We start from the raw sequence: 15,954 nt of genomic DNA, 5'->3' as shown, positions 1-15,954 counted from the left end.
GCAGTCAGTGGCCGGGGGTCGGGGTCAGCAGTCAGTGGCCGGGGGCCGGGGTCAGCAGTCAGTGGCCGGGGGCCGGGGTCAGCCGTCAGTGGCCGGGGGCCGGGGTCAGCCGTCAGTGGCCGGGGGCCGGGGTCAGCCGTCAGTGGCCGGGGTCAGCCGTCAGTGGCCGGGGGCAGCCGTCAGTGGCCGGGGGCCGGGGTCAGCCGTCAGCCGCCGGGGTCAGCCGTCAGCGGCCGGGGTCAGCCGTCAGCGGCCGGGGTCAGCCGTCAGCGGCCGGGGGCCGGGGTCAGCCGTCAGTGGCCGGGGGCCGGGGTCAGCCGTCAGTGGCCGGGGGCCGGGGTCAGCCGTCAGTGGCCGGGGTCAGCCGTCAGTGGCCGGGGGCCGGGGTCAGCCGTCAGTGGCCGGGGGCCGGGGTCAGCCGTCAGTGGCCGGGGTCAGCCGTCAGTGGCCGGGGGCCGGGGTCAGCCGTCAGTGGCCGGGGTCAGCCGTCAGCGGCCGGGGGCAGCCGTCAGTGGCCGGGGGCCGGGGTCAGCCGTCAGCCGCCGGGGTCAGCCGTCAGCGGCCGGGGTCAGCCGTCAGCGGCCGGGGTCAGCCGTCAGCGGCCGGGGGCCGGGGTCAGCCGTCAGTGGCCGGGGGCCGGGGTCAGCCGTCAGTGGCCGGGGTCAGCCGTCAGTGGCCGGGGGCCGGGGTCAGCCGTCAGTGGCCGGGGGCCGGGGTCAGCCGTCAGTGGCCGGGGTCAGCCGTCAGTGGCCGGGGGCCGGGGTCAGCCGTCAGTGGCCGGGGTCAGCCGTCAGTGGCCGGGGGCCGGGGTCAGCCGTCAGTGGCCGGGGGCCGGGGTCAGCCGTCAGTGGCCGGGGGCCGGGGTCAGCCGTCAGTGGCCGGGGGCCGGGGTCAGCCGTCAGTGGCCGGGGGCCGGGGTCAGCCGTCAGTGGCCGGGGGCCGGGGTCAGCCGTCAGTGGCCGGGGGCCGGGGTCAGCCGTCAGTGGCCGGGGGCCGGGGTCAGCCGTCAGTGGCCGGGGGCCGGGGTCAGCCGTCAGTGGCCGGGGGCCGGGGTCAGCCGTCAGTGGCCGGGGGCCGGGGTCAGCCGTCAGTGGCCGGGGGCCGGGGTCAGCCGTCAGTGGCCGGGGGCCGGGGTCAGCCGTCAGTGGCCGGGGGCCGGGGTCAGCCGTCAGTGGCCGGGGGCCGGGGTCAGCCGTCAGTGGCCGGGGGCTGGGGTCAGCCGTCAGTGGCCGGGGGCTGGGGTCAGCCGTCAGTGGCCGGGGGCTGGGGTCAGCCGTCAGTGGCCAGGGGCTGGGGTCAGCCGTCAGTGGCCGGGGGCTGGGGTCAGCCGTCAGTGGCCGGGGGCTGGGGTCAGCCGTCAGTGGCCGGGGGCTGGGGTCAGCCGTCAGTGGCCGGGGTCAGCCGTCAGTGGCCGGGGTCAGCCGTCAGTGGCTGGGGGCTGGGGTGGATTCACTCTGGAGCATCCACGATGCTGAGAATGACGTATCACGTGTAGTGAGTTGGTCTTACCGCAGGGGAAGGGTCCACAGCCAGATAGGGAATGGAAGACCAGCAGGAAGAGCAGTGCAAGGAAGGTAGTGCAGGGGTCCCCTGTGGTCATCGCCCTGCAAAACAGATACACCGCTTTGAGTACTGTTGGGGGGGGGATGACTCATCTGGGGAGGGCAGCAGCAGCCTTGTTCATGGCACCGTGGCTGGCTCTGCTGCACAGGAGGGCAAGAAAAAGAGTGGGAGCGCGATAGTGATAGGGGATTCAATGGTGAAGGGAATAGATAGGCGTTTCTGCGGCCGCAACCGAGACTCCAGGATGGTATGTTGCCTCCCTGGTGCAAGGGTCAAGGATGTCTCGGAGCGGGTGCAGGACATTCTGAAATGGGAGGGAGAACAGCCAGTTGTCGTGGTGCACATTGGTACCAACGACATAGGTAAAAAAAGGGATGAGGTCCCACGAAACGAATTTAAGAAGCTAGGAGCTAAATTAAAAAGTAGGACCTCAAAAGTAGTAATCTCGGGATTGCTACCAGTGCCACGTGCTAGTCAGAGTAGGAATCGCAGGATAGCGCAGATGAATACGTGGCTTGAGCAGTGGTGCAGCAGGGAGGGATTCAAATTCCTGGGGCATTGGAACCAGTTCTGGGGGAGGTGGGACCAGTACAAACCGGACGGTCTGAACCTGGGCAGGACCGGAACCAATGTCCTAGGGGGAGTGTTTGCTAGTGCTGTTGGGGAGGAGTTAAACTAATATGGCAGGGGGATGGGAACCAATGCAGGGAGACAGAGGGAGACAAAAAGGAGGCAAAAGCAAAAGACAGAAAGGAGATGAGGAAAAGTGGAGGGCAGAGAAACCAAAGGCAAAGAACAAGGGCCACTGTACAGCAAAATTCTAAAAGGACAAAGGGTGTTAAAAAAACAAGCCTGAAGGCTTTGTGTCTTAATGCAAGGAGTATCCGCAATAAAGTGGATGAATTAACTGTGCAAATAGATGTTAACAAATATGATGTGATTGGGATTACGGAGATGTGGCTCCAAGATGATCAGGGCTGGGAACTCAACAGCCAGGGGTATTCAACATTCAGGAAGGATAGAATAAAAGGAAAAGGAGGTGGGGTAGCATTGCTGGTTAAAGAGGAGATTAATGCAATAGTTAGGAAAGACATTAGCTTGGATGATGTGGAATCTATATGGGTAGAGCTGCAGAACACCAAAGGGCAAAAAACGTTAGTGGGAGTTGTGTACAGACCTCCAAACAGTAGTAGTGATGTTGGGGAGGGCAAACAGGAAATTAGGGGTGCATGCAATAAAGGTGCAGCAGTTATAATGGGTGACTTTAATATGCACATAGATTGGGCTAGCCAAACTGGAAGCAATACGGTGGAGGAGGATTTCCTGGAGTGCATAAGGGATGGTTTTCTAGACCAATATGTCGAGGAACCAACTAGGGGGGAGGCCATCTTAGACTGGGTGTTGTGTAATGAGAGAGGACTAATTAGCAATCTCATTGTGCGAGGCCCCTTGGGGAAGAGTGACCATAATATAGTGGAATTCTGCATTAGGATGGAGAATGATACAGTTAATTCAGAGACCATGGTCCAGAACTTAAAGAAGGGTAACTTTGAAGGTATGAGGCGTGAATTGGCTAGGATAGATTGGCGAATGATACTTAAGGGGTTGACTGTGGATGGGCAATGGCAGACATTTAGAGACCGCATGGATGAATTACAACAATTGTACATTCCTGTCTGGCGTAAAAATAAAAAAGGGAAGGTGGCTCAACCGTGGCTATCTCGGGAATTCAGGGATAATATTAAAGCCAAGGAAGTGGCATTCAAATTGGCCAGAAATAGCAGCGATCCTGGGGACTGGGAGAAATTTAGAACTCAGCAGAGGAGGACAAAGGGTTTGATTAGGGCAGGGAAAATGGAGTACGAGAAGAAGCTTGCAGGGAACATTAAGGCGGATTGCAAAAGTTTCTATAGGCATGTAAAGAGAAAAAGGTTAGTAAAGACAAACGTAGGTCCCCTGCAGTCAGAATCAGGGGAAGTCATAACGGGGAACAAAGAAATGGCAGACCAATTGAACAAGTACTTTGGTTCAGTATTCACTAAGGAGGACACAAACAACCTTCCGGATATAAAAGGGGTCAGAGGGTCTAGTAAAGAGGAGGAACTGAGGGAAATCTTTATTAGTCGGGAAATTGTGTTGGGGAAATTGATGGGATTGAAGGCCGATAAATCCCCAGGGCCTGATGGACTGCATCCCAGAGTACTTAAAGAGGTGGCCTTGGAAATAGCGGATGCATTGACAGTCATTTTCCAACATTCCATTGACTCTGGATCAGTTCCTATCGAGTGGAGTATGGCCAATGTAACCCCACTTTTTAAAAAAGGAGGGAGAGAGAAAACAGGGAATTATAGACCTGTCAGCCTGACCTCAGTAGTGGGTAAAATGATGGAATTAATTATTAAGGATGTCATAGCAGCGCATTTGGAAAATGGTGACATGATAGGTCCAAGTCAGCATGGATTTGTCAAAGGGAAATCATACTTGACAAATCTTCTGGAATTTTTTTGAGGATGTTTCCAGTAAAGTGGACAAAGGAGAATCAGTTGATGTTGTATATTTGGACTTTCAGAAGGCTTTCGACAAGGTCCCACACAAGAGATTAATGTGCAAAGTTAAAGCACATCCCCAAAGGGATTGGGGGTAGTGTGCTGACGTGGATTGAGAACTGGTTGTCAGACAGGAAGGAAAGAGTAGGAGTAAATGGGTACTTTTCAGAATGGCAGGCAGTGACTAGTGGGGTACCGCAAGGTTCTGTGCTGGGGCCCCAGCTGTTTACATTGTACATTAATGATTTAGACGAGGGGATTAAATGTAGTATCTCCAAATTTGCGGATAACACTAAGTTGGGTGGCAGTGTGAGCTGCGAGGAGGATGCTATGAGGCTGCAGAGTGACTTGGATAGGTTAGGTGAGTGGGCAAATGCATGGCAGATGAAGTATAATGTGGATAAATTTGAGGTTATCCACTTTGGTGGTAAAAACAGAGAGACAGACTATTATCTGAATGGTGACAGATTAGGAAAAGGGGAGGTGCAACGAGACCTGGGTGTCATGGTACATCAGTCATTGAAGGTTGGCATGCAGGTACAGCAGGCGGTTAAGAAAGCAAATGGCATGTTGGCCTTCATAGCGAGGGGATTTGAGTACAGGGGCAGGGAGGTGTTGCTACAGTTGTACAGGGCCTTGGTGAGGCCACACCTGGAGTATTGTGTACAGTTTTGGTCTCCTAACTTGAGGAAGGACATTCTTGCTATTGAGGGAGTGCAGCGAAGATTCACCAGACTGATTCCCGGGATGGTGGGACTGACCTATCAAGAAAGACTGGATCAACTGGGCTTGTATTCACTGGAGTTCAGAAGAATGAGGGGACCTCATAGAAACGTTTAAAATTCTGATGGGTTTAGACAGGTTAGATGCAGGAAGAATGTTCCCGATGTTGGAGAAGTCCAGAACCAGGGGTCACAGTCTAAGGATAAGGGGCAAGCCATTTAGGACCGAGATGAGGAGAAACTTCTTCACCCAGAGAGTGGTGAACCTGTGGAATTCTCTACCACAGAAAGTAGTTGAGGCTAATTCACTAAATATATTCAAAAGGGAGTTAGATGAAGTCCTTACTACTCGGGGGATCAAGGGGTATGGCGAGAAAGCAGGAAGGGGGTACTGAAGTTTCATGTTCAGCCATGAACTCATTGAATGGCGGTGCAGGCTAGAAGGGCTGAATGGCCTGCTCCTGCACCTATTTTCTATGTTTCTATGTTTCAGCCGTCAGTGGCTGGGGGCTGGGGTCAGCCGTCAGTGGCTGGGGTTAGCGGTCAGTGACTGGGGTTAGCGGTCAGTGTCTAGGGGCTGGGGTCAGGGATTAGTGGTCAGTGACTAGGGGCTGGGGTCAGGGGTTAGTGGTCAGTGACTAGGGGCTGGGGTCAGGGGTTAGTGGTCAGTGACTAGGGGCTGGGGTTAGCAGTCAGTGACTAGGGGCTGGGGTCAGGGGTTAGTGGTCAGTGACATGGGGCTGAGGTTAGCGGTCAGTGACTAGGGGCTGGGGTCAGGGGTTAGTGGTCAGTGACTAGGGGCTGGGGTTAGCGGTCAGTGACTAGGGGCTGGGGTCAGGGGTTAGTGGTCAGTGACTAGGGGCTGGGGTTAGCGGTCAGTGACTAGGGGCTGGGGTCAGGGGTTAGTGGTCAGTGACTAGGGGCTGGGGTTAGCGGTCAGTGACTAGGGGCTGGGGTTAGCGGTCAGTGACTAGGGGCTGGGGTCAGGGGTTAGTGGTCAGTGACTAGGGGCTGGGGTTAGCAGTCAGTGACTAGGGGCTGGGTCAGGGGTTAGTGGTCAGTGACTAGGGGCTGGGTCAGAGGTTAGTGGTCAGTGACTAGGGGCTGGGGTTAGCAGTCAGTGACTAGGGGCTGGGTCAGGGGTTAGTGGTCAGTGACTAGGGGCTGGGTCAGAGGTTAGTGGTCAGTGACTAGGGGCTGGGGTTAGCGGTCAGTGACTAAGGGCTGGGTCAGGGGTTAGTGGTCAGTGACTAGGGGCTGGGGTTAGCGGTCAGTGACTAGGGGCTGGGGTTAGCGGTCAGTGGCTGGGGACAGGGGCTGGGGTCAGTTGTTAGGGGCAGGGTTAGAGCCCTTTTTTGATGATCGACAACGCTTTCTTTAATATTTGAATGTTTCAGATCGTTAAAGTACGAGGATATTGTCATTAAAACCTTTACGTGGGTTGTAAACACTTCACTGAAATAGTTTTACAAGCGGGTGAGCTGAAGAAGGAATCACATTCGGTGCTATCGCTGCAAACTGTAGCCGCGGCCTCGTGCGGCCCCCAATCCTCGGCCTTTCCTGCTCACCCCAGCCGCTCATCACACCCGGGCCGCGAAGCCGATCCCACTCGCTCACATCCGGCCGCGCTCCCGGGGGGAGATTCTCCCCCGGCCGCTCCTTACCTGTCACACCCATTCCAGTCCACAAACCGGCCTCGGCTCACAAACTCCCATCCTCAGCCCGCACTCCTCCGGGCAGGTCCTCCAGTATCCCACAATCCCCCGCACTCCGGCCCGGTCCACCAGTATCCCACAATCCCACGTACACTTCCAGGCCAGTCCTCCAGTATCCCACAATCCCCCGCACTCCTCCGGGCCGGTCCTCCAATATCCCACAATCCCCCGCATTCCGGCCCGATCCTCCACCATCCCACAATGCCCCGCACTCCTCCAGGCCGGTCCTCCACTATCCTACAATCTCCCGCGGTCCTCCAGCCAGACATTGGGGAAATTATGGGATGTTGGCAGGCTGCCGAGAAGGCGGTAATTCTGAGAATCTGGAGGACCGCGGCTGGAGGCGTGCAAGGGAATTGTGGGATACTGGAGGACTGGTCGGGAGGTCCGATTCCGGCAGGTTCCTTGAATCGAGTTTTTGTTCCCCGCGGTTACTTCCCTTTTGTTTTGTGGTCAAATGAAACTTTCGGTTAGTTTTGTGAATTTTAGTTTTTGATCTGTTGTTTGCAGAGAGACCGCACGCGGAGCAAAGCAACCAGTGCCATGGAGTCCCCATACCAACCAGAGAGACATGGAGTCCCCATAGCAACCAGAGAGACATGGAAACCCCATAGCAACGAAGGAGACATGGAGTCCCCATAGCAACCAGAGAGACATGGAATCCCCATAGCAACCAGAGAGACATGGAAACTCCATAGCAACCCGAGAGACATGGAGTCCACATAGCAACCAGAGAGACATGGAAACCCCATAGCAACCAGAGAGACATGGAAATTCCATAGCAACGAAGGAGATATGGAGTCCCCATAGCAACCAGGGAGACACAAGTCCCCATAGCAACGAGGAAGAGACATGGAAACCCCATAGCAACCAGTGAAAGATGGAAGCCCCCTTAGCAACCAGAGAGACATGGAGTCCCCACAGCTCAATGGGGAAGTATCACATTGGCTGGTGTGGGATTGAGCCCAAACTAATACCAACCTAAACCAAAACTGAACAATAATTTCTAAAACCTGGCTCCATGAAAACAGCCTAGAGTATAATCAATAAAAAAAATCTTGTAGTTAATCTGCACTTTTGACGCAGTAAAACATCCCAAGACACTTCACAGGAGTTAATGCACCATGAAAGAAACCAAAGAGGTAGGTTTATAGAAGCATCTTAAAGGAGGAGAGAGAGGCGGAGAGGTTTAGGGGGGAAATTCCAGAGTTTGGGGCCCAGGCAACTGAAGGCACTGCCACCAACAGTGGAGCAATGGAAATCGGGATGCGCAAGATGCCAGCATTGGAGGAGCACAGAGTTTTCGGAGGATTGTAGGGCTGGAGGGATTACAGAGATAGGGAAGGGTGAGGCCACAAAGGGAATTAACTCCAGGATTAGAATTTTAATATCGAAGCATTGCCAGGCCGGGAGCCAATGTAGGGCAGCGGTCACAGGGAGTGATGAGTGAAGGGGACTTAGTGTGAGTCAGGATAGGGGCAGCAGAGTTTTGGATGAGCTCAAGTTTACCGAGGATGGAAAATGAGAGGCCATCCAGAAGAGAGTTGGAATAGTCGAGTCTGTAGGTAACAATAGCACAGAGGAGAGTTTCAGCAGCAGTTCAGCTGAGCAGGGGCGGAGATGAGCAATGCTACACAGGCGGTCTTTGTGATGGAGATGATATGGGGTTGGTACCTCTATTTATTGTCAAGTAGAATAAGTAGAGGTTCCACTACTGCGCATAGTCTGGTTCATCCTGAGACTATGGTCCGGGAGAGGGATGGGATTGGTGTCTGATAACACTTCTGCAATGCGCTTTGGGGAGTTTTACTATGTTAAAGGTGCTATACAAATGCAACATAAAATTGTTGTCAATGCACCATGAAAGAAACCTGCTCATTTAATAAACTGCAAATATAATTTGTGTAAAAGGAGAAGTGACTTCACCCTGGGAATTAGTTACTATTCAAAAGCTGCAAAGTCGGGTATATCTTAATGGGAAAATGACAAGAAGAAATCGACATCTGGCTGAACCAGAGGTAAGAAAATCTGGGCCAAGGTTTTCTCATTTCCTGTTAATGGATGGTTGCAGCAGAAGTTGCAGGAGTTATGGTTAGGAAGTGGTCGCTTGGATCCAGTTGCAATTCCGCCCTCTTGAATGGGTTGTAGAAACGGACTGAGGTCAGCGAATTACCTGCTGTAGATCCACATTATATTTACAAAGTACCAGCTCCTAGCCGCAGATATTAATTTGTGAAATCCAATAGAGGAATGTGTGAACAATCCTTGGAGCACCTGCCATCCCTTTTGAGAAATAGTTTTGTCTTTCGATAGCGCCTTTCGGAAACGTCTCAAAGTGCTTCACATAAAAATGAATCGCCTTGAAGTGTAGCATACAGTAAAGATATGCATGTAAGGGTTGGTAACCGGAGGACACAGATTTAAGATAATTGACAAAAGAACCAGAGGCGAAAGGAGATTTTTTTTTTTTTACACAAGTTGTGATCTGGAATGCGTTGCCTGAAAGGGCGGTGGGAGCAGATTCAACAGTAACTTTCAAAAGGAAATTGGATAAATACTTCAAAAGGACAAATATTCGGGGCTATAGGGAAAGAGCAGGGGATGGGAGTGGAGGTAGTGGGACTGGTGTCAGTGGGTAGCACTCTCGTCTCTGAGTCAGAAGGCTCCCTCTCCAGAGACTTGAGCACAAAAATCTAGGCTGACACTCCAGTGCTGAGGAAGCGCTAGTTGTTGTCTTTCAAAACTGAGGCCCCGTCTGCCCTCTTAGGTTGATGAAAAGATCGCTGGTGTCCTGGCCAATATTTATATCTCAATCAACATCACAGAAATAGATTATCTGCTCATTATCACATTGCTGTTTATGGGAGCTTGCTGTGCGCAAATTGACTGCCGCGTTTCCTACATTACAACAGTGATTGCACTTCAAAAGTACTTCATTGGCTGTGAAGCGCTTTGGGACGACCTGAGTTTGTGAAAAGGCGCTGTAGAAATGCCAGTATTTCATTTTAACTGGCCAGCTCTTTCAAAGAACTGACACAAGCACGATGGGTTGGTCTTGTTCTGTGAATTATTCGTGTAAAGTCTGATGCGGAAGTAGCTGGAGTTCCGGACGGTGATTGACAGGCGGAGCCCGGGGTGAGCCAAAGTGTGTGTGAGAGAGAGAGAGAGAGAGAGGGGGAAGGAGCGAGAGATCGAGGGAGAGAGAGAGAGAGAGAGAGAGTGTGTGTGTGAGGGGAAAGGAGAGAGAGCGATAGAGTGTGTGTGAGTGAGGGAGGGAGAAGACGGAGGGGGAGCCCGGGCCGCGATGAGCCGCTCCCCGCTCCGCCGTCTGTCGGCGCGGCCGCGGCCGGGCCCCGGGGGGACAGTGTTGGGTCCGGGGCTGGGGGAGAGGCCGGGGCCCGGGGGGACCCTGGCCGCCCGGCTCACTGAGCGGGGCCGGGCCGAGCTGTGGGGCAGGCGGGGGGCCGGGGACTGGCAGCTGCTGCAGGCCGCCGAGTTGTGCGCCGGCCCCCGGGCTCGGGCCCGCCTGCTGTCGGCCGCCTGGGACGGCCGCTCGGTCAGCTGGTGCGAGGAGAGGCCGCGGTCCGAGGCCCCCGGCCCGGCAAGAGCCGCCGCCCCCCGGCACTGCGTGTGTAGTCGGAGCCTGGCCCCGGGGGATGGCCCGGCCTCGGCCCCCGGGCCCGTCCGCATCCTCCTGCACAACAGCCCGGCCTGCCGGGTGCTGGCGGCGGGGGAGGCCGTGTACCTGCTGCCGGGGCCTGGCAACGGGCCTAGCGACTGTCCCGTGCCTGGCAATAGGTCGAGCAACAGCCATAGTAATACCTACAGCAACGGCCCTAGCAACCGCCCCGGATCTAGCAACTGCCCTAGTAACGGCCCTAGCAACTGCCCCGGGTCTAGCAACTGCCCTAGTAACGGCCCTAGCAACTGCCCCGGGTCCAGCAACAGTCCCAGCCCTGGTAACAGCCCTAGCAACAGCCCCCGAAGTAATTTGGCCAAGTTCATCCTGGTCTGGTGCCCGCAGGAGGACACCTTGACCATCACCAGCCTGGCCCGAGGACCCCTGTGCACCAGGAGACTGCTTGCCGGGGACTCCGACTTCAGGAAGCTTGTGGCGGACGCCGTGGGCCTCTTGCCCGCCCTCCCGCCGCTGGACGTCCGGGCGGTCCACCCCTCTCCGGCCGGGCTCCTGTTGGCTACGGCCAACGGAGAGGTCAGCCTGGTCCGCAACGACGGGACCGTGCGGCTCCTCTGCCGGCTGAGCCAGGGCCCCCCGGCTGAGGCCTCGTTGATGATGGAGCTCTGCGGGACCACCTTGGCCTGCGCGCTGGGTAGGACGCTGCATCTTTACGACACCGAGACAGGCAGGCTGATGGAGGAGACGGCCCTGGAGGTCCGGCCCCTGGCCCTGCTGCCCTGCCGGGAAACGGGCGAAATCCAACTGCTGGCAGAGGACGGTGTCTACGCCCTGGGGCCTGACCCCGGTCACTCCGAGACCACCCCGGGGATCCGCCGGGACAAGAGCAAACCCCGCGAGATGCTCGAGCAGCTGGTTTTGGAGGAAGCCTGCAAGTATTACCAGAAGAGGAGCTTGAGCCGCAGCAGGTTGACGGTGGAGAAGCTGAAAAGCGATGCAATGTTCCAGGCACCTCTCGCCCTGTGCTCCATCTTGCAGAACCATCTCAATCTCAGCAAGTCCGGCCACTGTAACCAGGAGATCCATGCCAAACTGCACAGCATCATGTCAGGGGAGATTCAGGGCTACGCGAGCTTGGAGGAAGCCAAATCCTGCATCGTAAACGCGTCGGAGAGCAAGGTCGCCACTTACGTCGAGGATATAACCGAGCAGGAGATTCAGAGGCTCTTCCACTGCCAGCTGGACCGGGAAGCTTTGATCTACTTGAATTCCATTTTCAACACCTTCCCAAAGGAAGCGTGGATGGCCGTCAAAAGGGCCCTGCACCTGCACCAGAGCAGGGAGGGGCTCCTCTCGGCCAGAGCCACGGCTGAGATGTGGAGGGTGGTTCTGAGCCCGGGCCTCCCGCCCGACCAGCAGGGCACCACCAATGGGGCAGTGGCTGTCTTCGAGCTGATTTGTCGCCTGCTCTACTGCTTCCATCCCAAGTGGCTGCCGAGGTTCGTCGAGCTGACCCAGCAGCACCTGGCCGCCTGCCGGAACTACAGGGGCGGCGAGGGTCCCGAGAACACCCCGCTGTACAAGAGGGCGCTGTCGGTCATCCCGTCGGTGCGTGATGGAGGGGCCGACGACTCCACGGAAACCGCCATCGAGCTCCTGCTGTGCAGCGAGAGGCCCAACGCAATTATCCAAGCGGTGCGGATCCTGATCGAGCGGAGGCTGTGGCAGAGGGCGGTGAAGGTCACCCAGCGGTTCTCTGGGCAGGGCCCTCTGCTGAAGAAGGAGCTCTTTGCCGCCATGCTGGTCCAGGTCTCCCGGCACCGTGCCCTGGACCCTTACCTGGAGGAGATCTGGGAGCTGTGCCCCGAGGAGACCACGGCCGCCGACATACTGGACATTGTCCTGAGACCCACCACGGGCCACCAATCCGGGCCGTACCCGAGCGAGGGGGGCCAGCTGACCGTCGGGCTCCTGCGCCCTCTGCTGGCCAAAGTGCTGGCGCGGAGCGAAGCTCGGCGGGGTGGGGAAAGCGCCGAGGATCTGAAGACGCTGGTCTTCCCTCCGCCCACGCCGCCCAGGCAAAAGAAGGCGGCTGTTCAATTGGAGATGCAGACTTCTGACCTTCTGAACTCTGAACTCTGAACCCAGCACTGAGGCAAACGAGCCGTTGTGAACACTACTGCGTAAACACTGTGAAATACAAAAGTTTTGCACTTTTTGCACTGTTGGTCGAGTCGGAAACTTCCCCGTTTTATATATTCTGTTGGAAAAATATCCCGGAAATTTTACAAAATTGCTGCATGTGCTTCCACTGGGGAAGGGTCAACGGTGATGTCTGGCTGGGACATGTGAGAGTCATCACATTTACAAGCTCTGTGCCCTCTCTGCTGAAACATTTCTGTCTCATGACCAATACAACAAGCAGATCGGAGTTGGGCAAGTATCCCATCACAAGCAGTGCTGGCTGGGCAATGGCCGTGCACCTTTCCTTCGGAGCGGGTCATCGAGCCATTGTACCGACGACACTTGCATACAGACAGCGACAGATTGTGTTTTAATGAAGTGCCATGCTTGTCGTTGTCATTGGCCTAGCTGGCAGTACGACGAACGGGCACTGGGGTTTGGAAGATGATTGGAAAAGGGCGGCATCGAGTCGTCTCAGTGAGCTCTTGAAAAGCAAACTATCTGAATAATGTTCGGAAATCTGTAAATGTATCTCGTATTTATCTCAATTGTATTTACTGCTGATATTTTTGTTCTCCGTGTTAATTATGTTTCATCTCACTAAGATTGTCTTTGTATTGCGAGAGACCAAGACTGCAGTGTGATGTCTTCGATTTGGTTAATGTGGCAACCCCGGCCTAAATCCGTTCACCCGCGCACCGCCACGGCATGTCTGACTGAGCGCGTTACCTGCGGTCGTCACGGTGTGCGCTGGCAGCGGGCGAGATTTCTCTGTCCCGCCGAGTGGCTGGAATGTTCCACCCCTTGATGAGCCTGTAATCGGCCTGAAAGGTTGCGAGCCAGGCTGGGTCGGGAGAGCGAGGTTTGGAGACCCCTCCCCACCCGGTTTCATCCCTCCTTACCTGCCCTCGATCTGAGCTGGCTGGTGGGATATAGTCAGACACCTACAGGCAACAAGGTGGGATCCTCAGATAGTTCAGTCGGAGGGGAAACCTCTTGCCCAAATCTGTTAGTGTTGTCACGAGAGCTTATATATTGACTGCAGCAAGAATCTCACTCGCTTCTCATGTGAAACTTTTCGTTAATCAACGTCGGTGCCTCCACCCCCCCCCCCCCCCCCTCCCCCCACCACCAGCGACACACCTGTAACCGGAGTACTTTGCTCTTGTCTTACTGCTCTTTGCAGACACGACTGGTTGGGAAAGGACCAAATCAAGTTGTCCGCTGAGTGTCTTTCACAGTCCAGCTAGACACGGTTCCGACACCCACCATTGCAGCGTCACTGGGACCCTGTCTGCCAGGTCTTGCCTGTAATTCCCAGGTCTCACGGGAGAGGAAACGGGGACAAAATCCATTGGATTTATTTTTTAAAAAAAACACTCTCACTTTCCTGATCAAACTGATTCACACAGAAATGTGACCAGAAATTCTTACTCTTTCCAGCTCCACAAAGGGTTTTTCACCATGTTCAAGGACAATCGTTGCTCTTGGTCTCTCCTAATCTCTGGCCAGTTCCAGCTCTTTTATATCAATCTTCAGACTCAAATCTCTGAAACACCGCTTGTCCTCGTCCGGTTCTATAATCTGTTTTTATCTTTTATTTTTAAAATGAAGGAGGGTTAGGCTGGGATAATCAGAACATAAAGAGCCCATGCGATCAGCGGGTGAGGGTAATGAGGATCCCGCCATTATGCGGGTGATAATGACAATGTTTGTGTCACTGAGCTTGATCTTGGGCCCAGGCGGACTCGACTGAGCACAGCAGGTGGAGCGTTAGTTGACCTCAGTGCCTCTGGGTCGGGGTGGGTGGGGGCACAGATCAGACAGGGTTCCTGCTCCTGGTTGATGCCCAATGAGCTTCTCTTTCCCCATCCCGTTCCCTCACCTGAAAGTGTGCAACAGTCGGGGTAAGATGGGATCGGAGACAGCTGTGATGCAGCATGCAGTGGAATAGCTGTCGACACTCGCTGTCTGAAGAACTGCCTGGGTCACCGGATGGTGCTGTGTCCTGTGGATACACAGCATGGCAAGAGTCCGAGGCTTTGTTGAAGGGGGAGCCCCTGGACTGATTTTTTTGCCATTGTTTTATAGCATATCTGAAAGGAGCAATAGTCTCTAGTCACGTTTCCCAACACTAATTCCTGCATCTCTCTTCCCTCTCGGTTGTGCAGATGGTTACTTGGTGGCTAAGAGAAGATAGTCTGAGGAATGTTCGGTTATCGCTGTCCCACTGTTAACCTGCTCATATGTTCTGGTCATTCCAGCCTGTACAATCCCTGTTGCTGCTTTTGCACATAATTTAAAGTAAGTGTTTGAAATGTTATTATCCTGACCCAATGTACAGATCAGGAGAAGCTTTCCTCGATCTCCAAATAAAGTTTAATTGCTGTTTTGTTGACACCGCCTTCATTGTAGAAATTATTTCTTTCTACTTCAATCAAAGCATAGCTTCCTTGTGGCTGTTGGGATAACTGATGTACTGATCAACTACTCCCAGGGCAGGTACAGCACGGGTTAGATACAGAGTAAAGCTCCCTCTACACGGACCTCCATCAGTGTATGTTAATCCCCCTCTGTTGTACCAACTTGCCAGCGATCAGCTGAGTGTGACTAATAACAATTAATGCCAAATTGTGGACATTCTGTTCTGAGGACTCGTGATCTCCTGAACTGGGTTGGAATTTCCTTAAATTAATTTCACATGGAGTTGATTACAGTGCGCAGACAGAGTGGTGAATTCCACCCCCATGAGCCTGGACTGGATTCAAACCGGGAGGCAGAGATTCGAAAGACTATTTTAACTGTCTTGACACCTCGTACTTCTGGACTTGAAGGAGGTTGAAGGTTAGCGCCTGTCGGACGGGGGGGGGTGTTGGACACATAGCTCAGGAGTTTAGATAGTTTAACACCAACCAGATTGACGATTCCCCTCAGACGGGAAGGTAAATGACTTCCTGATTTAAATTGACTCCCAAGATGGCACACCTGGCGACGGGAAATTGGATGTCGCTCCCGTGTACCAGACTCGGTCAAATAATGTCCAAACCAGGCAGAGCTGCTACACGCCAGGGCACCCTTGGTAATTGGCTAGACCAAGGTGTCAGCTGTGGCTCAGTGGGCAGCACTCTCGCCTCTGAGTCAGAAGGTCATGGGTTCAAGCCCCACTCCAGGGACTTGAGCACATAAATCTAGGCTGACACTCCAGTGCAGTACTGAGGGAGTGCTGCGCTGTCGGAGGTGCCATCTTTCAGATGAAACACTGAACCGAGGCTCCTTCTGCCCCCTCAGGTGGGCGTAAAAGATCCCATGGCACTACTTCAAAGAAGAGCAGGAGTTCTCCCCAGTGTCATGGGGTGAATATATGTCCCGCATACAACATCGCTAAAAAACAGATTATCTGGGTCGTTATCACATTGCGGTTTGTGGGAGCTTGCTGTGCACAAATTAGCTGCCGCGTTTCCCACATTACAACAGTGACTACACTTCAAAAATAACTTCAATGACTGAAACCCCGCGCCCAGATTAAATGCTGGAAGCGTGAATATTTCTGTCCCGTATTCAAATATGATGGAGATTGGGTGGTCATT

At 54.5% G+C, this 15,954-nt stretch overlaps 2 protein-coding genes and 1 long non-coding RNA gene across 5 annotated transcripts in view; 2 read left to right on the top strand and 1 right to left on the bottom strand.

The window, feature by feature from the left end:
* armh3 (armadillo like helical domain containing 3) overlaps positions 1-6,614 on the bottom strand; it is a 222,651-nt gene extending 216,037 nt beyond the window's left edge. Inside the window, exons 1-2 of one of the 3 annotated variants that reach the window (XM_070876412.1) lie at positions 6,496-6,614; positions 1,510-1,604 (exon numbers count right to left, since the gene is read on the bottom strand). The gene's annotated coding sequence lies outside the window, so the exon portion shown is untranslated. The remainder of the gene's footprint in view (positions 1-1,509; positions 1,605-6,495) is intronic. The other 2 variants (XM_070876413.1, XM_070876410.1) reach the window with 2 other exon arrangements.
* A 165-nt stretch (positions 6,615-6,779) lies between these two features.
* LOC139259468 (uncharacterized) lies at positions 6,780-8,445 on the top strand. Its single transcript, XR_011592575.1, has 2 exons — positions 6,780-6,946; positions 7,057-8,445. It is a non-coding gene; the product is annotated as an uncharacterized lncRNA (long non-coding RNA).
* A 683-nt stretch (positions 8,446-9,128) lies between these two features.
* LOC139260167 (BLOC-2 complex member HPS6) lies at positions 9,129-14,765 on the top strand. The gene has a single exon (XM_070876409.1). The coding sequence runs from the start codon at positions 9,851-9,853 to the stop codon at positions 12,323-12,325; it is 2,475 nt and encodes an 824-aa protein (XP_070732510.1). The 5' UTR covers positions 9,129-9,850; the 3' UTR covers positions 12,326-14,765.
* Positions 14,766-15,954: the final 1,189 nt, after the last annotated feature.

This window comes from Pristiophorus japonicus, chromosome 3 (assembly GCF_044704955.1).
Source record: "Pristiophorus japonicus isolate sPriJap1 chromosome 3, sPriJap1.hap1, whole genome shotgun sequence".
NCBI classification, from domain to species: Eukaryota; Metazoa; Chordata; class Chondrichthyes; family Pristiophoridae; genus Pristiophorus; species Pristiophorus japonicus.
This window is presented reverse-complemented; position numbering and strand designations above follow the sequence as displayed.

Bases quoted from the DNA above. Each gene is read 5' to 3' on its own strand.
- LOC139260167 (XM_070876409.1), top strand. From the start codon at position 9,851: ATGAGCCGCTCCCCGCTCCGCCGTCTGTCGGCGCGGCCGCGGCCGGGC.